This window comes from Cydia fagiglandana, chromosome 18, assembly GCF_963556715.1.
Source record: "Cydia fagiglandana chromosome 18, ilCydFagi1.1, whole genome shotgun sequence".
In the NCBI taxonomy this organism is placed as follows: domain Eukaryota; kingdom Metazoa; phylum Arthropoda; class Insecta; order Lepidoptera; family Tortricidae; genus Cydia; species Cydia fagiglandana.
This window is the reverse complement of record NC_085949.1, coordinates 6,230,274-6,256,723: the sequence shown is the minus strand read 5'-3', so window position 1 is coordinate 6,256,723 and position 26,450 is coordinate 6,230,274. Positions and strand designations below refer to the sequence as shown.

At 37.9% G+C, this 26,450-nt stretch overlaps 5 protein-coding genes across 5 annotated transcripts in view; 3 read left to right on the top strand and 2 right to left on the bottom strand.

Annotated features, from left to right (window-relative positions):
* The window catches only part of LOC134673323 (DNA damage-binding protein 1), a 30,930-nt gene extending 27,681 nt beyond the window's left edge, over window positions 1-3,249 (bottom strand). Inside the window, exons 1-5 of the mRNA XM_063531294.1 lie at window positions 3,068-3,249; window positions 2,591-2,739; window positions 1,766-2,031; window positions 1,170-1,269; window positions 162-267 (exon numbers count right to left, since the gene is read on the bottom strand). Of these exons, the coding sequence (XP_063387364.1) occupies window positions 162-267; window positions 1,170-1,269; window positions 1,766-2,031; window positions 2,591-2,739; window positions 3,068-3,128 (682 nt within the window). The 5' untranslated portion in view covers window positions 3,129-3,249. The remainder of the gene's footprint in view (window positions 1-161; window positions 268-1,169; window positions 1,270-1,765; window positions 2,032-2,590; window positions 2,740-3,067) is intronic.
* Window positions 3,250-5,206: 1,957 nt separating this feature from the next.
* On the bottom strand, window positions 5,207-14,385 carry LOC134673536 (uridine diphosphate glucose pyrophosphatase NUDT14-like). The gene is made up of 6 exons (XM_063531534.1): window positions 14,017-14,385; window positions 13,619-13,829; window positions 13,223-13,299; window positions 12,777-12,927; window positions 10,654-10,727; window positions 5,207-5,367 (listed from the first exon to the last, which is right to left on the bottom strand). Exons 1-5 carry the CDS (start codon window positions 14,204-14,206, stop codon window positions 10,655-10,657), a joined length of 702 nt encoding a protein of 233 aa, XP_063387604.1. The 5' UTR covers window positions 14,207-14,385; the 3' UTR covers window positions 5,207-5,367; window position 10,654.
* Window positions 5,252-9,171, top strand: LOC134673535 (uncharacterized). The gene is made up of 4 exons (XM_063531533.1): window positions 5,252-6,475; window positions 6,625-7,592; window positions 7,697-7,816; window positions 7,912-9,171. Exons 2-4 carry the CDS (start codon window positions 7,457-7,459, stop codon window positions 9,114-9,116), a joined length of 1,461 nt encoding a protein of 486 aa, XP_063387603.1. The 5' UTR covers window positions 5,252-6,475; window positions 6,625-7,456; the 3' UTR covers window positions 9,117-9,171.
* Window positions 14,386-14,648: 263 nt separating the features above from the next.
* LOC134673497 (17S U2 SnRNP complex component HTATSF1) lies at window positions 14,649-16,426 on the top strand. Its single transcript, XM_063531489.1, has one exon. It carries the CDS (start codon window positions 14,773-14,775, stop codon window positions 16,375-16,377), a length of 1,605 nt encoding a protein of 534 aa, XP_063387559.1. The 5' UTR covers window positions 14,649-14,772; the 3' UTR covers window positions 16,378-16,426.
* A 1,467-nt stretch (window positions 16,427-17,893) lies between these two features.
* Window positions 17,894-23,517, top strand: LOC134673071 (WD repeat-containing protein 20). The gene is made up of 3 exons (XM_063531009.1): window positions 17,894-18,747; window positions 20,025-20,207; window positions 22,010-23,517. Exons 1-3 carry the CDS (start codon window positions 18,469-18,471, stop codon window positions 23,309-23,311), a joined length of 1,764 nt encoding a protein of 587 aa, XP_063387079.1. The 5' UTR covers window positions 17,894-18,468; the 3' UTR covers window positions 23,312-23,517.
* The last annotated feature ends 2,933 nt before the right edge of the window (window positions 23,518-26,450 follow it).

Genomic DNA, 26,450 nt, shown 5'->3' with positions numbered 1-26,450 from the left:
TTTTGACCTCAGAAATGCGTGGTTAAAATTATTCGGTTTCCTCATGTTACACCGTGTATAATATATGATTTATCAAGAGGTTGGTCGATTTCATAGGTGGAGTACATAACACATGCTTCTTTTGTTATTTAACTTAAGTAAATCAATAAAAATATTCTTACCAAGTGGACTAGGCACTGGTATCAGAATGGACGCCTCGGTTTCAACATTATCCTGTCTCCAGGGTACCTTTCCAAATTCTTTGTCTCTTAAATTTATTTCATGAGTCTGAAAACAATTATTAAATTTTTGTATAACTGAACACATACAATACACAGCAATGTAACACATTTAAATGTATTAACCATGACTGCGATGCCACATACATGCAAATTATGCCTAAAGACCTATGAAGTGTAAAGATAAATAGTCTAAGAAAAAAATGTGGGTCGGAAAATCAAGAAAAAATTATGGTCGAAAAGATGGCACCATAACTTTGACCTATACTTGTGTAGATGGCGATACCATTTGATATTTAACAATATTAACACATCAATGAAAGAACATGGTTCTATGTCATATCAGGGTTCTAAAAGTTTTAATCCTGTGTTGAAAGTGAATACAAAATTTACTAAGACAATAAGCCTCTATACACTCAATTCTCTTTGCTATGCCAGCCTTTGCTTAGTTTTGCATGCAGCAACAGCATTAGGTCTTAAGTAGTGTAGTTACCTTGGACAGCTTTTCGAACCAATGTATCCATTTTAAAAGAACTTAGGTTAAGAGAACGGCTTTCGTCGACTGTTCAATACACGAAACGAACACTGGTACGAATTCTTAAGTTCTTTGGCAATGTATCCAGAAATGTGGACTCATTGGAAAGGCTGGTAGTACAGGGCCAGATCGAAGGGAAAAGATCCAGAGGAAGATATCCTACCCGATGGACGACCTTTTAAAAATAATTACGAAGTCATCCATAGTCGAGTGCACTCGCAACGCCATCAACCATCAGAAATGGAGAGACATTGCGAGAGAAAGTTTGAAGTCCACCAATATAACCGGAAAGACCAGCCATGTGCGTCATCCAAACAGCCACAACCACTCTGACAAGAGTGCACGACTGAGAAGAGTGTAGTTACCGCATTATGCTGTTCAAAAATGATTATGCAAGTATGTAAATGTTTGAATACCTTAATATGCCTCCCATTGAGATCTTGGTGTATTAAAATTAGTGTAGGATTGGCACAGCCATGTAGAAACTCCGCATCATACACATTGAGTTCCTCCAGTCTGAAATGAATAGGTAACACTTTCAAATGTCATACTTTACATAACTCATCTACGAGTCTGAACATTGAAAATTGAAATTGATTGTGGGAGCCACACAGATACATTATAATGAATCACCTGTATATTATACAGTATGTTTTTCGAAGTATAGATTTTTTCAATAATATCACAATGAGTAGTTAAATAATGTTGAGAGACAGGCAGGAAAAATGAAGAGGTTGCACATGGAGCCAGAGGAGACCTCAAACAAGATGGGAAGATGAACTCAAACTCGCAGTGGGCCCAAACTGGAGAAGAGTGGCCCACGACAAACTCCAATGGAAAAAGCTGGAGGCCTTTGCCAAGCGGCACACTGAGTTAAGAGACATACTCTAACTCAGAATAAAAGGGTTTAATAGATAGATAGACTGTTAAATTTGTAATTTAACTGGTTGGTTGACGTAAATAAATGTATTTTCTTTCTTTCTTTTCTAAATAATATCAATAGATATCTCACCTCAAACTAGCCGCTTTCAATTCCATAGAATCTTTATCAAGTGGTATAATTTTAAACAGTCCATCATACAACCGTAACCCGATAACCCTTGCTTGTGGGTCTATAACAGCCAGTATACCGTTCTCCGAAGGTTTGCCAATACTGTCGGAGACATTGCCGTGGGCTCGGGTGACCACTTCAAGCTCCCCGTTAGTGCCAGTCCTCCATTCTAGTATCATTGCATTGTAGCGTACTGTGAGTATGAATACTAAATCTTTTGTTTCATGCTGAAATGTGATCAATTATAAAATTAGCTAGTTTGGCACAAATTATGTACAGTGTAAACTCTATAATGTCACTTGATATAACATTTCCCTTCCGACATTTTTGCCTCTAGTTAATCTAGTGGTTTACTTTAATATTAATTTCTCTTTATTTAATGAAAACTCTCTATAATGTCAAATCCCTTGAGTGTCACTATATAGAGTTTACACTGTATTAAGATTTCCATATCATGTAAAATGTATTATGGTTGCAGGAAACCTTTTTTTCCCTTCTGAGGAAACCTTTTTTTCCCTTCTGGATTGAAACAGTGAGTGATTTTGACTTTTGAATGAGGTAATTTGTGTAATAAAAAGTTACATTTCATTTGCATTAAAATAAATAGTAGGTAAACTATATTTTAATGGCAAAAAAGGTCTGTAAAAGCAATAATGAAACTGTAGATATCAGTTACTGACCACAATATGTATAAACAAAACTAATTGGAACACAATGGATACAATAATGATATACATAAACAATTATAGGTTAAATGATTAGTTAGTCCACATGATAGTTACTCACTGGAGGCCTGAAAAGCTTCATCTTAGCGACCCTTCCGTATAGTCCGACCTCTTTCATGGGCCGCAGGCCCTCTGGTGTCACTAAGTACATCTCCAAGCGGTTCACCTTCGCCACCAACAAATTAAGATCCGTTGGCGATGTGAAATTGCCTTAAAGTTAATCATATGGACATTAATTTACCTTCAGTTAATGTTCCAGTCTAAATTTTGTTTTAAAATTAGGTAATCTTTACGGAAAACAATCAAATCATGCAAAATAGCTAAGCTTTGGAGTTGACAATAGTATATTGCGCGCCGGTCAATATCTAACATATAAGGCTACTTAACGCACAGTTTCACACGAGACAGAAATCTTCATTCTTTTATACATTTGCCAAACAGTACTACTCTACTAAAATATACCTAAAATATGATAATAATCATAATATACGGACATAACCTCAATTTTCTTGAAACATTTTTTCTTCGTTATAATTACCTGTAATACATGATGTAACGGCCGTAGGCTTTTGGGCCGTAACAATGTAGTGGTATGCCATGATTTTTTACCACAAAATAAACCCTTTAAACTAAACTATTTTATAATTCTCATAACAAAATCCTTGCACAATCCAAACAATACTATCCGCCATCCGCCACAATTTGATTGCAGTGTTGTCAGCGAAATAATTAAAACGTAAAGGCTTTTTTACACGATTGTCATCCTTCCAGCGAAAGTGACTTTTGCTGGTTTCCGCTTACGCCAGTTTACGTTTGTGTGCGGACAGCGGTGGTTTCCTCGGAATAATTACATTAATTACTGTCCGAACCACGAACAAACACTTCAAACGGCACAACACGGTCAGGCAACGAGGTTTTCTAATTCTATATTGGCAACCAAAACGTATTGAATTTCTACTACCTGACCTTAGTAGAAATTCAAATACATTTTGGTTGCCAATGCCCTGACCGTCGATGCTTTGCTGCCGCCCCCATAACCGCGAAAATCGAAGTTCGCAAATTGCGGGCATTTTTCTCTGTCACTCTAATTACGCCTTCATTGGAGTAAAAGAGAAAGATCCCCGCAATTTACGAATTTCGGTTTTGGCGGTAGCCCCGCAGGTCTGACAACGGCCAATTTTACTTCGGTTCTTCTTCTTGGTCGCATCCATCATGACTGATGATCGTGGTTGGTGGGTTTTGTTCGGGCACGAACACACTCTCGCCATCGATTCCGGTCCATCGCTTTCCTCACCGCGTCATAGAATTTCTGAGATGGTTCCTCGCCTTTGAGTTGGTCAGTCCATCGTGCTGGTGAACGGCCCCGTGACCTTTTGCCATCAGTATTACCAACAACGATTAACCTTTCCAAACTTTCGTCTCCCCTTCTCATTATATGGCCAAAGTAACTTAGGAAGCGTTGTTCACAGATTGTGGACAATCGCACTTTCACGTCGAGTTCCAACAGTATGGAGTGATTCGTGCGCTTAGCTGTCCATGGTATTCTCAGCATACGCCTCCAACACCACATCTCAAAGGCATCGATCCGTTGTTTCTCTCTGCTTTTGATTGTCCACGTTTCGGCTCCATACATAAATATTGGAAATACCAGGGCTCGTACAAGTCTTATTTTAGTGTTTCTGGATATTCCCCGATTACGCCATATTTTCTGAAGCCGCGTCATGGCATCTTTAGCCATTCCTATGCGCCTTTTGATCTCCGGAACACAGCTGCCATCATTACATATCTTTGACCCCAGATATACGAACTCATCAACAGTGTCTATACCCTGGATTGTAGGAGCTGCAGACAGGCGGCCGGCGCGATCCACAATCATCAGCTTGGTTTTGCTTCGGTTGATTGCAAGACCTAACTTCCCGCTCTCGACCTCCAGTCTGTTGACAAGTTCTTGCATGTCAGATATTGAAGATGCCAAAAGGACAGTGTCATCAGCATATCTCAGGTTATTAATTCTCTTCCCACCAACAGCAAACCCTTTGTGCCATCCTTCAAGAGATTTACTTCGGTAGTTGCGTGTATTTCGCTCTGCCACGGTCACTTTTGCAACAACCAAACAAACCATTGTGCTAAAGGACGCTAAGCACAAAAAATTTAGTACACTGACCCGCCAGTTCCTATCTCTATCACACTTATATAAATGACATGTTGCTTCTCTGTCGCACTTGTAAATTCGTACGTAAGTGTGACAGAGATGCAACAGGTCGAGTGGTTCGCGGTAGGCTCTCAGGCCAAGTTTGGAATGATTCTCATGTTCTCTTCTCGTATAATATATTATATAAATTAGGAATGAGGAATTTATTTATGAAATAATTGTTGTACGTTTTCAATACAAAAAAATCCATTTGACAAAAAATTAAAAATATGTTGTGACCGTTTCCTCATGGGGTTTATTTTTGTCTATCACATTGACTTACACAGAGTGATTTTCTTATGTCTGACCATACTTTTGAGGAGTGAATATGTAGGTCATAGGTCATACTGAACAACTTTCACTATGAAGCAAACCCCGAAAAAAAACTGCTGATCCATGGAAATCCAATGAAATGTATGACACGGCAGCTATTTTTGACCGCTAGATAATAATACTTATGTACTTAGTTATAAAATAAAACAAAGATTCCTTTTTAACAATTTCATATTTCAAAAACACATTAACAATAATCACAGTTTCAAATTATGCATTTATAACCAGGAATAACAATACATTTAAACAGGAATAAATTAACATTTTATCAAGGTAAAAGATGTAATATTCTTGCCTTCTATTGCCTACTTACTCTGCAAAGAAAAAATAAAGGGTTTAATCTTGACAATTAAAAAGTTATTGGAAAAGGCTTCAATTATCGAATTACCGAAATTTTGTGACATATTTTTGCAGCCGAAAGTGTTGGTGAGTAATTAGCGCCTACACACCTACTTTTTGGAACCCACCATTTTTAGGGTTCCGTACCCAAAGGGTAAAACGGGACCCTATTACTAAGACTTCGCTGTCCGTCCGTCCGTCCGTCCGTCCGTCTGTCACCAGGCTGTATCTCACGAACCGTGATAGCTAGACAGTTGAAATTTTCACAGATGATGTATTTCTGTTGCCGCTATAACAACAAATACTAAAAACAGAACAAAATAAAGATTTAAATGGGGCTCCCATACAACAAACGTGATTTTTGACCAAAGTTAAGCAACGTCAGGAGTGGTCAGTACTTGGATAGTTGACCGTTTTTTTTTGCTTTTTTTTGTTTTTTTTTTGCATTATGGTACGGAACCCTTCGTGCGCGAGTCCGACTCGCACTTGCCCGGTTTTTTAAATGCTGTAAGCATAACTCCATACATCAGTTTTCTTACAAAAACGCGAGTTATTTCGTAGCCGACATCTAGCGTCAAGTAGTGGAACTATCAGTACCGCTACTGTCACAGAATAATTAATAGTACTGACGTACAGAAAGGAAACTTCCTACAAAAACGAAGTTTGACAGCGTTTCAGGGTCGAATAATGCTGTCTCTTTCCAATATATCGCTATTTAGGGCTTTCGGCTATTTAGGGTTGTCAACTTGTCAAAAATCAAGTGATTATCTTATCTGTGGTCGTGCACGCAAAAGGAAGTAAAGTGGTGCCAACCCTAATAATTGCTCGGAGCAATGCTGAGCCGAGCGGAGCCGAGTTTGACCGAAGTCAGGAGTTTCGCACCCCTGCTACTGTGTACCCATGTGGGTACAATGGGCGCTAATGGGTTAAAAGTATTAAAAGGTCTAAGTGTAAAACACACTTATTCTAAAAATACATAGTTTGATAAAATAGGAATATGTATGTAAAGTTAGCAGTAGAAATAGGTAAGCAAGTCGGGTGTTCAAAATTTCATTGGCGCTCATTTGGCGCTACTTTTATTAGGTATTATGGCTCCTCTACACGATGGGCCAACATCTGCCACTCCAAGGGACGCATTTATGCGTTAGAGGGAGCAATTGATGTTGCTATCTCATTCTACCGCATGGCTGCGTCCCTTGGAGTGACAGGCGCTAGCCCATTGTGAAGAGGAGCCATTAGATAATTTTGAACACCTTGCCTGCTTGTTTACCTACTTTAGCTGCTGATTGTACATACAGTGATCTAAGACGTTTGACCCCTTGTGTTTGTATGCACAGGGGGTCAGACATCTCTGCTGCATATTTTACGTATACCTAATACGAATCTAGTAAATACTACTGTTATACATGTGTAAGCTTATAACTGTTGTTTGTGACCGCATTATTCATATGGTGGGACTATTAAAAGACTAAAGTTTTTTTGTACAGTCGCCATCAGATATATCGGAGCGGCCAAGGTGTTCACAATATCTGAACAAGCACTCAAGGCGTTAGCTTGACAATAGAGGCGTGCTCGGATATTTGTGAGCACCTTGGCCGCTCCGATATATATGATGGCGACTGTACGCAACTTACGTAGGAACTACAATCAGCTTCACTGGTTTCCAGTAATTAAATAAAATCATTTGATTAGGAGTATTAGGACTTAGGTCATACATAGGAGATAGAGTCTGACCAGCGAGTCGCTGCACAAGCATTTTTACAGAATTCTTCATATGGCAACAATTTTATCTGTCAAAAGTGTCAAACAACTGTCAAAATGTTGACAGCTTCTGTTACCAAACAATATTGATATTTGTGTCACATTTATGTGAGTTTTTATTTGCAAACATATGTTTGACCAGCGAGTCGCTGCACAAGCGTTTTTAGAGAATTCTATATATGGCAATAATTTTAGCTGTCAAGTGTCAAAAATATTGTCAAACGAGTTTACACATAACCTAGATTCTCAAATTCTCATGTTAGTTCATTCGTTACGGAAGTTTATAGTTTATATCGTATTATAATGGCTAAACCGATTAGAAGCAGTGTGAGGAGCATGTTATTTAAGATAATCTGTAACTATAATCAAGTTCGACACGACGAAAATGAGAAATTACTAGAAAAGAAGCGAATATTGGACGAAATCATTCAGGCGACCGGTAAGTCATAATCAAACAATGTTGATGCTTCTTGTACCAAATTTAATTTACGAGATAGGAACATTTGTTTGTATTACTAAACTTATGATTTATTTATATTACAGCGGGCGTAGATGACGAAAATGTTAGAGAAACTATTCAAAAGCTAGCAAGCGAACTGAAGAATGTTATTGATAATAACGCATCAGAATCAAGTTATTTAGAGAAAGTGTCTACTATGACAGGTAATATAAATAATCTATATTTTCACATCTAGGTTTATTAATATTTTAGTGTTCTTTTGTTAAAATTCCTATTGTTAAAACTGTTTTTTTTTCAGGTGCAAGCATTCGTACACTACGCACAATTAAAAAAGAGGGTTCTATTAACCAAGGCCAATGGAATACGCCAGGGAAAAAACGACCCCGGCCACCAACTGTGTCAAATTTAGACAATTTTGATGTGTCAGCCATCCGTAATAAAATTAATGAGTTTTATTGCGTCAAAAAGCAGGTACCTACTCTAAGAGCCTTACATGCGGATTTGAAAGAATCTATAGGATTCTCAGGATGTTGTGAAACACTGAGGAAAATACTACACGAGAACGGATTTGAGTTTAAAAAAAATAAAGAAGAGCGCTCCATCCTCATGGAAAAGTTTGAAATATCTGGGTGGAGGCAAAGGTTTCTTAGAGCTATACATAAAAAACGGGAAGAAGGAAAAAATATTGTCTATCTTGATGAGACATATGTCCATCAAAATTACAGACCGAAGAAGTCATGGCAAGGGCCTTCAACTTCCGGTTTAGTTGAAAAAATTTCCTCGGGTAAGCGGCATATTATAGTGCATGCTGGATCAGAGCAAGGATTTGTGCCCAATGCTTTGCTTGTTTTTAGCACAAAATCCAAAGCAGCTGACTATCATGATGACATGAACAGTTCTAATTTTTTAAAGTGGCTACGAGAAATGTTAATCCCAAATTTGACTGAGCCCAGTGTAATTGTTATGGACAATGCCAGTTACCATGTAACACAAATAAATAAGCCTCCAACCATGCACAGCTTAAAGGCTGATATTCAAAAATGGCTAAGGGAAAATAATATCCCATATGAAGAGTGTTTCAAAAAGGAGGAATTGATGTGCCTCGTTGAGGAAAATAAAATTGGTCCCATATATGCAGCAGAGGAGTTATTGAAGCAGCATGGGCATGAGGTCCTTAAATTGCCTCCATACCATTGCGATCTAAACGCTATTGAGTTGATATGGAGCCTCACAAAGCGAAAAATAGCCAGCAGAAATGTGGGGCTACCGGGTTCAGATACGGAAAACTTGATCCGAGAATGTTTTGCAATGATTACCCCGGAAGATTGGAAAAAAAGTACAGACCATGTAATAAATGTGGAACGAAAATACAAGTCTAAGGACAACATTACAGACACTGAACTAGCTCCATTCATAATAGAAGTTCGGGAAAGTGACAATGACAGTGATAGTTCTCTGTCAGGAATTGAATTTCTTGAATCCGATTTCGATTATGATTCTTAAATAAATAGGCACCTTCTTTATAAACTAACAATATTAAAAGTAGATTGAAACTAAATTGTGTTTTCTTTCACCTACCTTCAGTTCAGCTCCATTATACAATATGTGACTTTTTATTATTACTAACTTTATAAGTACAACGGGAAGCATAAATATTTCCCTTGTGAAGGTTTACTTTAATAGCACAAGGGAAATATTTATGCTTAATAAATAATCGCCTGTAATTAACCCGAGTTCAAAACTTCAAAATAAAACACAAATAAAGTAATTTTTAATCCTATCAAAAATATAAATGTCATATGAGAACCAAGTTCAATATTATGACATATGCCTTGGTTGTTGACTTCAACGACCAAAGAAATGAGATTTAAAGGGTGCCGTTTAATGGTCAGTCCTGAAATTTATTTGTAACAACAAAGTATCATTTTCTATAACTTAGGAATCTTAGGATAATATAATAACTTACTTTTTGTTCAGTTGAAGTAAAGATATTTATGTTTACTACATATTTTTGTAATGATTGACTGATTAGTCTACTAACAATTCGTTCCTTCGTTTTTTAGTATCTCTGATAATAATGATAACTATTCAATCTAAGTTCTAATTTGCCCTGTCGAATACTTCAAGCCAATTTTAATTCTGATTACTAATTACAATGGAAACTGATTTTATTAGTATAAAATAATTTATATTGTAATTTCATATTATGAAATAAATAAATCTAAATCTATACCGTATATATTGTTAATTTAAGGCACAATAATTTATTTACGTCTACATACCTGCAGCTTGTTTACTTGTTTTTGATGACAGGCGGTTTTTATACATTTAATTTTCTACCTTGAAAAAATCGCCAAGTCCACAATGCGCAAGATTTTTTTAAATATCATCATAATCACGGTTGTATCAATGGTAAAAAATTAAATGTATAGAACCATCCTGAAATCACAAACTAAAAAGTTTATGTACAAACAGCAACACTCCTAACTGTACATCAGTGGACCTTATTACAAGTACAGTTAACAGTGTGCATGGGCGATGGTACTTGTATATGTTCTACGCATTTATTTTAACTCAACTCGATAATACAACTACTCATGTGCTGACGGAAAGTTTTTTTAGTTGCCAAATTTACTACATGGAAAGGAAAGACCTCGGAAATTTCACAAGATTTCACTTTGGGAAACCATAAGGGAAATTTCCATTAATTCTTTTGAAATTTTGCTGGAAACTTTCCGCTGCTTACACATCTGTAAATGAAAAGTAGTACGAACCATACCATAAAGGGGAACCGCTCATCTTATGGCTCCTCTACACGATGGGCCAGCGCCGGCCACTCCAAGGGACGCAGCCATGCGGTAGAATGAGATAGCAATATCACTTGCTCCCTCTAACGCATAAATGCGTCCCTTGGAGTGGCCGGCGTTGGCCCACCGTTTAGAGGAGCCATTAGACCCCTAGTTGACTGGGCTAAAACCATAGAGCCCAGTTTAAGGTACATGTCAAATTACAAATCATGCTGTATAACAGATACACTTACGTCACTGTATGAGCCAATCCCAAGCTCGTTCCTTGTGCTTTTTGCATTCAGAGCAAGTGTAGTCGAACGACCGACTAGAAAACACAGTAATATTAACCTCCATAGACTACCACCACCGTTTTATTTTCGAAGAGCATTTTCGAAGAGGGTGATGGCAAAAATACTATGACACAAGCATCCGGAGCATCACTACTGATCCTCTTACATGTGTGTTACTCTGTTTATAACATGTGTCAAGTTCTTCAAGGCTAAATCAAACGTCTTTGTCGTGCTTTTAAACCTACACTTAAATATAAATTTATATAAAATAAAACTTGGAATTACAAATAGTACAGTCATTATAGATTTTGACCCGTGAATAATTAGTTCTTGGATTTTTTTTTCGTAGGTCCCTCGGGGGAGTCACTGGGAGTGTAAATTCAAAAAGTAGGCTTAATCAGGCTCCTGCGTATATTAAAAAAATGGTTTTTTTTTCCAAAAAAACGGTTTTTCTTCAATAACTCGGCCATTTTTGATTTTACAGTAAAACCGTAAGGACAAAAATTGTAAAAAATTTGATTCTCTACAAGATAGTCCAGTCATTATATCCAAAAAACCAACCCTTTCCGTGAATAATCAGTTCTTGGATTTTTTTTTGTACGTCCCTCGGAGGAATCACTGAGAGTGTAAATTCAAAAAGTAGACTGAATCAGGGTCCTGTGTATATTCCAAAAACGGTTTTTCTTGAATAACTCGGTCATTTTTGATTTTACAGTAAAACCGTGAGGACAAAAATTTTAGAAAATTTGATTCTCTACAAGTTTGGTCCTCACAATTTTTCTTCTAGGATCGATAGTTTGGAAATAAAATTTGAAAAAAGCGACAAATTCAAAATATTTTCAACATCTCGTTTATTTTCAACTTTACGACATAAATGAAGAGGACTTAACTTGTAGAGAATCAAATTCTGAACAATTTTGGTTCCTACCTTCTTTCCCCCAAAATCGATATTTTAGAAATTAAACCTGAAAAACGCGACAAATTCAAAATATTATCATTATCTCCTATGTTCCATGCTTCTCCTATGTTCCACGCTTTACGGCATAAATGAAGGGAAACAAAGTTGTAGAGAATCAAATTCTGAACAATTTTTGTCCTCACGGTTTTACTGTAAAATCAAAAATGACCGAGTTATTCAAGAAAAACCGTTTTTCGAATATACACAGGACCCTGATTCAGTCTACTTTTTGAATTTACACTCCCAGTGATTCCCCCGAGGGACGTACGAAAAAAAATTCCAAGAACTGATTATTCATGGGAAGCGTCGGTTTTTTGGATATAATGACTGGACTAACTTGTAGAGAATCAAATTTCCTACAATTTTTGTCCTTACGGTTTTACTGTAAAATCAAAAATGGCCGAGTTATTGAAGAAAACCCGTTTTTTTTTTGAAAAATACCATTTTTTTAATATACGCAGGAGCCTAATTAAGCCTACTTTTTGAATTTACACTCCCAGTGACCCCCCCGAGGGACCTACGAAAAAAAAATCCAAGAACTAATTATTCACGGGTAGGGTCGGTTTTTTGGATATAATGACTGTACTAAAACTACAACACAGTTTACTCAAGATACTACAATCCCGATTATAATTTATGCCAGGAATAAATTTATTATATTATATATTGTAGTAATTAGGTATAAGATGTGGGTAGGTAATAATAAAAAATTATATTATTGATAAATTCGAGATACACAGTATTTCACTGTGACCAAATTTATGTATATAACAGCCTGAATTCCAAAATGAGCAAAGATATTGTGCTATATAGGCTTAATAGCCGCGATTTCGGCACGCAATTATTATTTAGAAATCGCTAAAAAACCAGTTAAAATTTTCCCATACTTCATATTCTGAGTCATTGCAGGGCCTGAGTGACGCGAATCATCACTTTCTTGAGTGTACCATTAATGCATTTTGTATATTTCAAATGTTATTTTATCTTTAGATAAGTGTTACTTGTTATCTCTTGACATATTGCCACTTCAAGTTACGTCATTAATATAAGAACACGTAACGAAATCGTGACTCGCGTTACACTTTCCTTAAATGACTTTTCATACGATCAATAGCCAGTTACCTACATATACTTGCTAGCCTTGTTGTGCAAGAACCACATCATGGCGAATAGGAAGCTGGGTGGGCTCTGCACAGGTCCCGGAGAGCTCAGTAACTTTTCCATCTCGGGAATTGTCATCTCCACAATATCAATGAGTTCATCATCAACTCCTCCGCCTGAAAATGCCAGTTGTATATTACAAATGGAAGTTAATAGGATAATGTTCCTGTTCAGGTCAAATCGGCTACTTAAGGCCTGTGCACACCGGCTGCGTGTGCGTGACGTGCACGTGCGCGTGCGGCGTTGTAGTATACAGATCCTTATGAGAGACGGCACACCGCTTGCGTGACGTGTGCGTGTGCGGCTCCAACATTTTAGCGCACGCACACGCGCACGTCACGCACACGCAAGCCAGTGTGGCTCCGCCATTATTGTGAAATATAAAAATTTATTGTTACTATGGACACTCACCACGTTCAGTTTTCATGTCATCTGACACTTCACAGAAAAAGAGTGTCTGTAGTGCAGCTTGCACACCAACTCCTGATCTGAGGAGAAATTTAAATCTTTGAAAATGGATCAACTACAATATTATATGGGACATTTTTTTAAGCAAATAATCTTTAAAAAAAATCCATGAGTGGAAATTTAAAAATATTTGTTAGTGATGTAGATTTACATATATATATTTTTTCTTTATTGTACAGAAGAGAAGAATAAAGGTACATCAGATAGAACATAAAATAAAGTACAAGGGCGAACTTATCCCTAAGAGGGATCTCTTTCAGTAAACCTGTAGGTACCTAAGAAGTAATTAAAAGCTAGACATATTTTGACCCTATAGATCCAAAAAGTTACAATCGGTACCTGTAAGAAATAATCCTTTCCATTTTTTCAGCGGGAACATTATAGCCACACTCTTCCAACACTTCTTCAATGGCTATATCCACCACTGATTTGTCCTTGTCTACAATCCCAGCGCATATCTCGAGAGCCAGTCCCAGAGACGGAGGATATTTCTCAATGTCTATGGTTTCCTTATCACGGTCTTCTGGGAGAATGCTGTTGAAGTGCATGGCTGTGAAATAATTATTTTATTAATGTTATTAGATATAGAGAGACCTAGAGAACTTTAGTTTATAGTACATAGTTTAATTACATTTTTAATTTTTTTTTCTGGGAGATAGGCCAAGGTTGAGTTGGTTTTTTTTTCTATTGCACACGTTCATGAATGATAATTATACAATTTACTATATTATACGTACCTGGACGGAACTGTTTAACTAACACCAAAACTTTTCTCGTAACATTGTAAATAACGATAGCCACGCTGTCGTGAACTGCCAGTAGATCCCAGTTCTTTTCCTTCCCATTCTGAGTGTAGTGGAACCTTAGCGGCTTCACGTATTTAGATTCTGGCATAGGGGTTACACGAATATTTTTTACATCCTCCATGGTACAATTACAAGTAACTTCTCTATACGTTAGTCGAAATCTAATAATTATGTATGTTCAGTATGAATTATCTCTAATCTAATTAACCACACGAACAATTTATATAAACTTCGAAATAATAAATATCTTAATTTACAATAAAATATACACCGATTACGATTACGCTGCGACCGCGAGTATATCATCTGTCAATAGTGTCAATGTCATGAATGTCATCAGTTTTTTTTTCTTTTTTATTCATTTTTTATTTGCCTAGGTGTCGTTCCAAATCTAAACGCATTTTTTTTATGCTGTTTAAAGTTAGCTATTCACTAAAACAACCGTACAAAGGCTTTGTCAGGCTTAAGTTGCCCCCCTTGATTTTGTCCAGCAGTCGACGAGTGCTTCATGGTATAAACATTTTCTTATCTGTTTAGTTTACTATCAAGTTGACAGGTACATAACCTATTTATGTACGTTGTACAATTTTGTTATTTCGTATCGTCACATAATTACATTTATTTGTGTATTATTGCATACTTTAGAATAAGTACGTTAAAAAAATCACCGATGATAAAGATTGAACAATGTCAAAGAGTGCAAAGTCAGGGTTTGTTATCAAACTCTCTACTGAAACGGTTCAGAAATTGACTGAAGAAGAAGAACATGCAAAGAAACAGGCTGAAGATCAGCATCTTCAGGAACTTCAGCCTTCTGTAAGTCATTTAGAAGAAAAGGATTCAAAAGGCAAGGGCGACACCGTATTACATTCTGGCAATGAGCCTTCCACAACGAACAATCGAGACGTTTCACCTTCACCTGGTATTAAGAATACCGAAAGTAAGTCAAAAGTTGAGTTGACTGAAAAACAAGATACCGATCATGAAGATAAGGATAAAAAAGAACTTAAAGGTGATGCAAAATCTGAATCAAGTGACAACTCATCCTGGGGTGATTATTCCCCATACATTACGTACGAAGGGGAAGAGGCCATTTACACAGATCCCACCACACAAGTAAAGTACACATGGGACCAAAAAACTAATTCTTGGACTCCAAAACCAGGCTCTGAAGTACCAGGCAGGGTTTACAGTTATGAAAATGATACACACATTTACACTGACGCAGATGGCTCCAAGTCTTTTTGGGATGAAGAAAAGAAAGCATGGTTACCTAAGGTTGATGATGACTTTCTAGCACACTACCAAATGTCCTATGGTTTCATTGATAACACCTCCAAAGAGGATGAGGAAAGTAAAAAGAAAGAAAAAGAGAAGTTACCAAAAGAACAAACCAGTGGTGTTAAAAGAAAAAATGATCCCCAGTGGTTTGACGCTACAGACGAGAATAACACAAAGGTGTATGTCTCAAATCTTCCTTTAGACTTAACTGAAGAAGAATTTGTAAATTTTATGCAAAAATGTGGCCTTGTTGAGCGAGACCCACAGTCTCAAAAAATGAAGGTTAAACTTTACATGGATAAAGAACAAAATTGCTTTAAGGGTGATGCACTATGTACTTACATAAAGATAGAATCAGTTGATTTAGCACTGAAGTTACTTGATGGAAGTGATTTCAAAGGAAATACAGTAAAAGTAGAAAGAGCACACTTCCAACTGAAAGGAGAGTACAACCCAGCATTAAAACCTAAAAAGAAGAAGAAAAAAGAGCTGGAAAAACTGAAGAAAATGCAGCAGAAACTATTTGACTGGCGGCCAGAGAAGTTTGTTGGAGAGAGATCTAAGCATGAGCGTGTTGTTATCATTAAAAACCTCTTTCATCCTTCTGACTTTGATAAGGATGTTCAATTGATATTGGACTATCAGCAGGACTTAAGAGAGGAGGCAGCTAAGTGTGGTGAGGTCCGTAAAGTGGTCATCTATGACCGGCATCCAGAAGGAGTAGCACAGATCACAATGAAAGAGCCAGAACAGGCAGATGCTGTTGTTGCTTTAGTCAATGGGAGGTGGTTTGGTAAAAGGCAAATCACAGCTGAAATATGGGATGGAAGAACTAAATACCGGATTGCAGAAACCGATGCTGATTTGAGTAAAAGAGTTGACAAATGGGACAAGTTTTTGGAAGGTAAAGAAGAGCCTGAAACAAGCAAGACATCAGTACAAACAGATAAAGAAATTGGGGTAAAAGCTGATGATGTTGCTATTGAACTTCCAAATGCCCCAGAAGCGTAAATTAATCATTTTACTTTAAGTATTAATGTAAAATAATAAAACTGCATTTTAAAAATTTATGTATTTATTTGTTACACTTTATTACTATTGACATAGCCAGTTATTTAAACTACCAAATTCTATCAGTTAGGTTTTCTAAAATTAGAAACTTATCTAATTTTACGCCTCGTTAGGCAGTTTCGATGATGTGGACTCATAGACTATTTTGAATGCGGATGTTAGAGTTTGTGCGGAAAGAGAAGAGTCGTGGCAGAAACGGGAACTAACATTTTAAATTTTATATGGCAATCAAACCTTTGACACCTGTCTTGTAAAAAGTAAACAAACTTCTGTCAATGTATATTTTTATTAACAAGAACCGCAAGTTTTATGTATAAAATATTTTCAAAACACGATAAAACCGTACATAAAACCACAAGGAAAATTATATTTAACATTGTTCGGTTTTGTCAGCGGGAAGAAAGCGGCTAAAAGCCGACTATCGACTTACAAAAAGTCGCGGAACGTATTTCCGCTATTCGCGGGTATTGATGTTGTATTTCATATTAAATAATTACCTATTTAATAAGCCCCTAAGTAACTTGTCTCCGGTACATAATCGGTAAGTATATTCATTCAAAATATATTAATTTTCATAAATATGCAGGTCATTCATGATCTTTAAAATAACTGACAAATAGTCTTGATACTTGCCATTTTATGCATATTTATATGTAATTTATTTTTCAGGATTGTGTAGAAGATAGTTCTATGAGTGTCCCTGGTTGTTTTGAAGCTAGCTCAAACATAAGTGACATTGAATATTTTAATTCAGACTTCGATTACAAAGAATAAAACTTTTTCTAATAAAATATTTCTTTAATTGTAGGTTCTGTTAGTTACGAAATTATATTTCATATTTGCAGTGACTTTTCGGCGAAGTAAAATATCGTGAGATGAGAGAACCGGACATATCCCAATAAGGCCTACCTACTTATGCACTATTTTTATTCATATTCATATTTATTATTAATAATGTACACATACATTACAAGTCAAGTTTACAATGGGTGAAATATATCTCAGATAAAATTACAGTTCTATTGCCCAATTTCTACCCGATCTACCCGGTTTTAATAACTGTTGGACTGCACAGATTAGGCAGTACATAAATGAGACTCGTATCTTGTTTGGTACTAAAATTACAGTTGTATTGGACAGATTCTTAAATAGTTTTAGCAGTTTTGTCAATCGCAGTCACTTTTTAGTATCTGAGATATAAAACCAAGTGTGTTTTAGAAAGAAAACTAGTGCCTGCGCTAAATCAGAGGATTGAGTTGACGAGCCGACACCACCACCAGGCTCCGTTTAGTAAGCCGTGGTAAAAAACCGGAACAAAAGGGATTCAAGTATCATGACCTTTAGTATCGTACTATAATCACGTGACCAGTGTTGTCAGCATAGCAAAAACCATAAAATAGCACTGGCGCGCCCTCAAATCCCACGACTCTTCTCTTTCCGCACAGACTCTAAAAGGAAGCCATAGCCCTTTTAATGCACTTGAAAAAAGTTAAACCATAAACAAAACTTAGAAACCGTCACGTTTGACACATGACTATTATTGCCAGATGTATGATAATTTTCACAACTTGCTTGAAATATTTTACTTGTTCGGATAAGTGAAATGAAACACATTTATTAGTAAAAGCTTTCGATAATGCATTTCTAACAGCAAATTAAAATAAAAGCTTATCCTTTTCTCTAAATTTTGGAAAATTCCTTAAGTTTTAAAAAATATCGTCAAGTTTAAGTATATCGGCGTAACAAGAATTTATTAGAATTCTCCCGGTAAGTCTCCGTCAATAGTATGGAAACCCCGCAGCTGACTTTTTATGTTGAATGCAAGAGAAATATTGAATTCTACGTTTTATACTTATAAATAAACAATTTAATTCACAATTAGTCGTAGTCAAATGAGTATAGTCGTCATCGGTGCATGCGGCAGCATGCGTTGCTGCCGCGCGTTCCCGTACATCCGTCGGCCGAGCTGTCACTTTTAATCGGGGCTTCTGGTGGAGTTTATGAATAATAACAGGATATTACTATGATAATATGGCCGTGCAGTCGGACTCCGGCGGGAAGGATGACGTGAAGACGCAGTTCGTGACGCGGGAGGGCACGTACCGCCTGATGACGCTGTCGGAGTACTCGCGGCCCAACCGGGTCGGGTACACGAGCGGGTCGGGCTCCTCTCACGTGCGCGTGTCGCTGGTGTCGCTGCCGCCGGGCCCGGGCGCCGCTCCGGGCTCGGACGGGCCGCCGTCGGACGACAGGATATGCTTCAATCACGGCAAGGAGCTCTATGTATATGTGTACAGAGGAGTTAAGAAGGTGAGTGGGTGTTTTATGTGTTCCGAGCAAATACACTAGCTTCTATACAAAGTGTTTACCTTTTTAAGCGTAAGCAGTGAATTTCTTGTTTGAATTTGAAGGTGCCTTGGCTTCTTATATTGGAAATTGATATATAGTTGTCAAGTTTTATGATATATGAGAGAATGCAATTCCACAGAAGTGTTATCATTCCTACAACTCCTTTTACACTTTTGTAATGTTATTAGTATTTGTTTCTATAGTAATATGTCTTACTTTTTGTAGAGATACACTGAATTAAAATAAGTTAATTAACACATTCAGGACAGAACCAAAAACATGGACCAGATTAGTTCATAATAAGGAAGAGTGGAGAAGATTGGGGGAGACCTTTGCCCAAAGGCACACATAAGCAGTTACCATAGAATGTAGAATAAGGAAAACTGTAGATATAGTATAAAAAAAACCTTTTTTGAAATAAGGCTATAAATAAATAATTAAAAAAAAAATTAACACATTCATGGCCACCCAGCCAAGATGTCCGTGCCAGGCCACAACAATTTCCTCATATTCAGTAGTACCACGATCCTGACTATCAGGTTGTACGTCCTGGGAACAAAATCATAAAATACCTGATAGTCGGGTTTTCGGCACTGAATGTGTTAACAATTTTCAATTACAGATATAAGAATTGTGGGCAATTTGTATAGATTGTTCATCACTTGATATTGGGAAGGGAACAGAAACTAATGCTTATAACTATTAATAAAATTTTAATTAGGACTTTTTATAGTTTCTCATAGCTAAGCAGAAAAATACTAGTGTTGAAATTCAACGAAATAAACTAGATTTATAACTTCATTGCAGGTTATGTTTAAATACCCAGCTTAATTTAATCCTCTTGGTTCCCTTGTTATTACTAACCTGGATTTATTACAAGCTTTTATTCACTTTCACCTGACCATTGTCTGTCGGTCTGTAATCAAATCTTGCACAGCACATACTTCACTAAGGGTGTTATTCCATCTGTCCCATATCTTTGTCCAATGTGTATTGCATCTCACAGTTTACTTTAATGAGAGAGTGAGATGCAATGACATTGGACAAATAAATTGGACAGGAATAAGCAATGTGATTAGGCAGTATGATTGTTATGTGCATTAGCCACTTTAGGCAGGCACATAACTTGGTCTGTGCATACGCCCTAGCCCGACGCATTGTGCTGTGTACTTGCAAAAAAGTAGATATTCAAAATGAATATTTCTAACAAAAGTTACACCCACCAATTGGCATTTCAGGCAGCTGATCTGACAAAACCAGTGGACAAGAAAATGTATAAAGGCACAAACCCCACTTGCCACGACTTCAACACAGTTACGATGGCCCCGGACAGTGTGGCGCTGGTCATCGGCTTCAGCACTGGACAGATACAGCTTATAGATCCTATCAAGAAAGAATTAAGTAAATTGTATAACGAAGAGGTAAGATTGTGGTTTTATTTTTTTCTCTATAATTCATTTTATTTGACATTAGATAAAAGGCGAAACAATCTTGACGTGTCTTTTTTTACAAGCTTTTATTTAGTTTCACCTGTCCCGTTGTCTGTCGGTCTGTAATCAAATCTTGCAAGTTAAATTTGATCCACTTCCCGGTTTCCGATTGAGCTGAAATTTTGCATGCATGTATAAATCGGATGACAATGCAATATTATGGTACCGTCGAGCTAATCTGATGACGGAGACAGGAGGTGGCTATAGGAACTCTGTGATGAAACAACGCAACCTAATTGTGTTAGGGGTTTTTAAAATTGTCTTAATGAGTATGTCTGTCGTAAGAAAAGTACAGTCAGCGATAAAAATTTTGGACCAAAAATTAAATTTTTGCCAAAAACTTATGTTGAATTGAAAAACACTTTGAAAAATAAGTCACGGTAAATATGTAATCAATTATGAATCATATACGATTATTTACATTCTTTCGCTTTAATATTTTTGATACTGATCGCTTTTCAATTAAAAGACACATCAAGATCGCGTAGTCTTTTACTAATGCTAAAAAAAAACTAACTATATATAATTGCTTTTAAGTTATTAAAATATCTGCTCAATTGAATTTTAGTATAAAATCGGATAGATTTAATAGCAGGAACTAGTGGGGATTGAGTGACCACACAGAAGAGTTGCCTCGCGCGGAAGTTGCCTTGCGAGGCAGTTTGGTCTGTGAAGTGAAGACCAAACTTGTCTTGCTTGAGGCATTACAGCTCATGCTTTTGTGTTCAGTGTGGCAATTTTCTTGCTAGTTCTGTGTGGCCTAATTGGTTCAAATTCAGAGTTAATAGTGTGCCTGCAAATAACATGAGCTTGATTCATCTTGTTAAAAACGATGTTAACCCCTGTTATTGTTTTTGTAATATCAGTTCCGAATAGGTGATATGATATCTACCATATCTACTTTCAGGCATGTATTTTTCCATGGTTTTTTGGCTTAGTACAGTCAAGTGTAAAAATATGGGTGCATATAACTTACTAAAATAAGAGCTATGGGACATATTTTAGAGTACCTATAATCATAGGTAGCCAATCGGCTATGATGTGTGCAGTGTGAGGCACATTTATATTACGAAAAATAGCTATGCCTACTTAAAAATAAAATAGTGATTATATTAATATTATTTACCCTATTAATTACTTTTTTCATTTCGTATTTTTGCCATCCCGATATTCATATTGGCGCCTTGCCTCATCATTATCAGTATTTCAATATCTTATCTGATCCACTCCAATAATCAATTGTGTTCAGTAATAACATTTATCTCTGTCCATATCTCTTGATTTGGTTTCAGTTTCTTCTTTATTAATTACACCTGTCACTAAATTAATAAATTTAATAATGCATATTTAAATGTACAGGATAAAGGCAATTTGTGAAGTATTGTAAACTCAGTTTGCGTGTGAAATCGAGTTTAGAATGTTTTTTGGAGGATAATCTTCTTGCAAACTAGAAACACATTTTACTGTATTTTATTTTAGTATAATCTGCAGAAGAAAGAGCTAAGCAAGCAATGCATTCAAAATGGTCCTAACTCATTCATAGTCGTCCAACTTGCCTATATCATTTTGAAGCTCTCACCCGCTCAGCTACCTCTGTTAATTGCAATTTTAGCTGCATTCATTTCCTGCTACACGTGCCTCTGGGTGGCCTTTTCCTTACGGTTCATTTTATGCAAATGACAGATTATCAACTCCCATTCAATGCTAATTAAACTATTTGCATTCTATTCCAGAGACTGATCGATAAAACCCGGGTGACGTGTATCAAATGGGTCCCCGGCTCTAGCAACCTGTTCATAACGGCCCACGCCTCCGGGCAGCTGTATGTTTACAACGAGGAGTTAACTTGTGGGACTACGGCGCCGCATTATCAGTTATTTAAGCAGGGGGATGGGTACTCAATACACACGTGTAGAACTAAATCAACGAGGAATCCGCTGTACAGGTGGGTGATCGGCGCCGAGGGAAGTTGCATAAACGAGTTCGCATTCTCGCCTTGCGGGACGAATTTAGCCGTCGTCTCCCAAGATGGCTTCCTCAGAGTATTCCACTACGATACTATGGAGCTGATCGGGAGGGCGAGGTCGTACTTCGGAGGTTTTTTATGCGTGTGCTGGTCGCCCGACGGGAAATACGTCGTCGTCGGAGGGGAGGACGACCTGGTCACGGTCTGGTCGTTCAGCGAGCGGCGGGTGGTCGCGCGCGGGCAGGGCCACCGCTCGTGGGTGTCCGTCGTCGCGTTCGACCCGTACGTCGTTAGCTTCACCGACCCGGAGAGCGAGGAGCCGGAAGAGGAGAGACGTGCGAGTGACGTGCAGTGCTATAGGTTAGGGAGTGTATCGCAGGACACGCAGCTGTGCCTGTGGGACCTGACGGAGGACGTGCTGCGGCCGCCCGTGCGCGCGCGCGCGTCCGCGCACCTGTCGCCCGGCGCGCCCGCGCCCGCGCTGTCGCCCAACGGCGTGCCCGGCAAGCCGCCCGCCAAGTGCGCCAAGACCAACAAGATCGGCCACAAGCACGCCGAGCTGAGCAACGCCGCCGGCGAGCCGTCCGGCGCCAAATCCAAAACGACGAAGGTCAACAACGTGTCCACTCTGAACATCAGCGTCGGGAAAGCCAAGGAGGAGACCGCGATAGGGGTGAATTCTTTGACGCAGCGGTTGGCCGGGTTCTCATTCGGCGAGCGACGCTCGGAGCACCGGCGGAACTTCAGTCTGACGTCGAAACCCGAGCAGAAGTCCGCGTCGAACACGGTCGCGATGCGCGGGAAGTCCGCGGGCGCGCCCGACTCGTGCGACCCCGTGAAGCTCATAGGCACGCCGTCGTGCCCTCGGTTCGACGAGTGCCCCGTGCTGGAGCCGCTCGTGTGCAAGAAGATCGCGCACGAGCGGCTGACGGCGCTGCAGTTCCGCGCGGAGTACCTGGTGACGGCGTGCGCGGACGGCTGCGTCAACACGTGGGCGCGCCCGGCGCGCGCCAGCAACGGCGAGGCGCGCGCGCACCGCAGGTTCGAGCGCATCGACCTCGTCGACTAGTCCTTTAAGAATAGGCGCCTAGGATCCGCCAAGGCCCTGCTTCATTGATGCATGGCCTCTCTGACCCTTAAGGTTCTTTTCCGCCGACGAGGCGAGGGGAGTTGGAAATATGCCGTCTATTCTTAAATAGTCTTTATAACTGCTGATAGTATGACATTTTAAAATTAGGCTCGCTTCGCCTGTAGAAAAACTCCCTGTGAGCCGTTTACGTCATAGGGCCCCCCCACATCTGGCGTCTTTCGAGCGTCGGCGTCTACAATTCTATGGCCGACGTCGATGCAGCGTCGACGCAACTGCGCAGCGACGTCATTTTCCATAGCGCAGGACCGACGCCGACAGACGCCGACGCTCGAAAGACGCCAGATGTGGGGGGGCCCGAGTATATTGAATAATTCACGTCCCGATTTCGGGAGCCGTTTTACCAAATGGAGTGAACCGGTCACTTGACTCGTGATGTTGCGCACTTCGTTAAAATGATTCAATGACAAAAGTTCTGTAGTAAACTAACGCCCGATCGCTTTTAAAACTGTTTACACAAAGGAAACAATTTATTTAATATGACTCTTCTATCTCAAATGTCAACTGTAATATTAGTCCCTAGCGGAATTGTGATTATAAATTATTTTCTCTTAGTTAGTTAAAGTATAATAATTAATTACCCTTCAGCTTTTCTGTAGACATTTGTTTAGGTTCCTATAGAGAGGAACATTGTTGCATTTAGAATGAAATAATAATTTGATAATATTTCTTACATTTGAGTTGAACTGTTGAGCAACGAATTACTTTAATTTCATAATTCCTTTGTGTAACATTTTGAAATAAACTACACAATCATTTTCTGAAGACTGACAGTAATCCGGGAAATCATACTCTACAACTCTTACTATAGGGCCAACCGCGAAAAACTATAGTTGTTTGTAACGATGTTTTCTATGGAAAAGCAACGAATTGGAAAAGTAAATATTGATCGTCATTTCGGGGTTAATCCAATAATGAAAGTTCTTCAGTGTGATCTATTTAGTCACCTCTCATAGTACTGTTAATCTTTAAAAATAACTCTGTACAAAGTTGTAAAATACAAATATACAATAGAAGCATTTTTCGGCTGAGCCTTTGGCGGGCCTTGGGCGGCGTAATACGCAGACTGTTCTCTGATTATTCCATTTTAGAGTGTTTGTTGGTAATGTGTGCACTGGAGCTTTGTTATGTTAGGTATAAATTGTAACTTATAAATAATTTAAACTATGGACAGGTTTCTTTGCGTAACCAATTAGGGAGAAGAACCATTGGACCCTTTCGTACATGATCAATTGATGTTAAATAAAACCTTATGAGTTATGTTATACCTACTTATGACTATGGTTTACCACATAATAGTTAAAATAAATGTGCATGTCTTGCCATATATGTCATCGGCTTCAATGTAAGAGCGTAATATTGTGTATGAATATATAGGCAGTGAAGTTTTGTAACTTAAATATTGTATACAACTGCATACAGAATTTGATGGTCTTATTCACTACTATAAATTATTTTTACATTAGTCTGAACATATTTAATTACACAAACGGGTCTACCGCGATATTATTTCATTGTTTTTACCTTAATTTCCGACGTTTCAGCTGAGATGCACCAATTAAATTATACCGCGGTGGATCCGTTTGTGTAATTAAATATGTGTACTAAACGCGAGAGTTTAAGTTTAAAGTGTTATGTTAGTCGGAACGCCTTAACACAAAAAGTGCAATATTTATAAACCTGATGTGTTAGAAGTACGAAGAATGAATGTCAATTTCACAACAAAGCTCCAGCTAGGGTAGTCAGGTCACGGCCCAGTCGATGTTAGCGAATATACTATTTATATCTTACCCCATAGAGTTCACATTCTCGTGACATATGGCCATCGGCTGGGTTAAGAATGAAAGTTCTAGATAGCAATAGAAATGAGATTTAAATTGTATAGAAGAATGTAAATTGTAAATCGTAAGTTAAATTCCTTCTCAGTTCACCCTTGTAAATATAGTTGTACATTAGGTTGTAATGCAATCCAAGATTGCCTATCCCACACTCTTAGTTATACTTGAGGGATAATATTTATTTGATTTTTTATTAAATTTAAATGTTGACTTGTCTGTGAGACTAATCGAATTGTAATGTCAGACTTGTTGAAGTTTTGTTTTATTATTAAGTTTCAGCTATTAGATTAGGTAGGGTAGTGGAATTATTTTATTGTAATCGTATTGCTGGATTATTTGACTTGTACCCTGCTTATGAATATACGTTCGTTGTTGCATGATATGATCAAGGTTGAAAAATCTTATAAAGCTTGAAATCGATTTAGTTACGTGAGAGCAAAATAAAAAGAACAATTGTTTCCAAGAACGTGCACGATAAACTAACACATGAACTAGACTGATGCAATATTTTGAGAATATACCTAGAGTCCTAGCTAGAACATAATTATGTACCTAATATTTTACCCATATAAGCGCCACTTAATGGTAATAAAGAGTTCTCATAGATGGGCCACGAATAAATTGCCGCGCGAGGTAGTTCGTTTTATGTGAACCTATCTATGAATGAATGAAAATACATATATATATATATATTCGAGAATGTTGGACGTATAACCGCGCGGAGGTACAAGTCAGATAATTCCATTTGATCATATAGATCGTGCAATTTAATAAAACGATACAAATTACGATATGTATTTAATTCTGAACCGCGTTTTTATTATGGACACATCGGTGATCTTTCCTACATAAGTTCACTCTTACAAGGAAAATTAATGCTTGCATCGTCTCGAAGATCACGATTTCGAGCGCAGTTGTTATTGACCTAACGAATTGAATGATGTTACCGATCTGTTCAGAGGTGGGATCACTTATAAATTGATCAATTTATTCTTAGCAACTGTTAGTGCCGTAGATCAATATGAATAGTTTTCAATATTGTAAAATGCTGAAATTGCAGAAGGTGCGAATGTCTTTTTTAAGCTTGGGAAATGCTGCCCCTTACAAAAGTAATCTATGTTTACAGAACCAACTTATTTTGGCCTACGACTACCAACAGTTGGCGTAGGTAAATTACTATGGAGCTAGTAGCTAGGCGCTCAATAGGTAAACTCTAAATCATA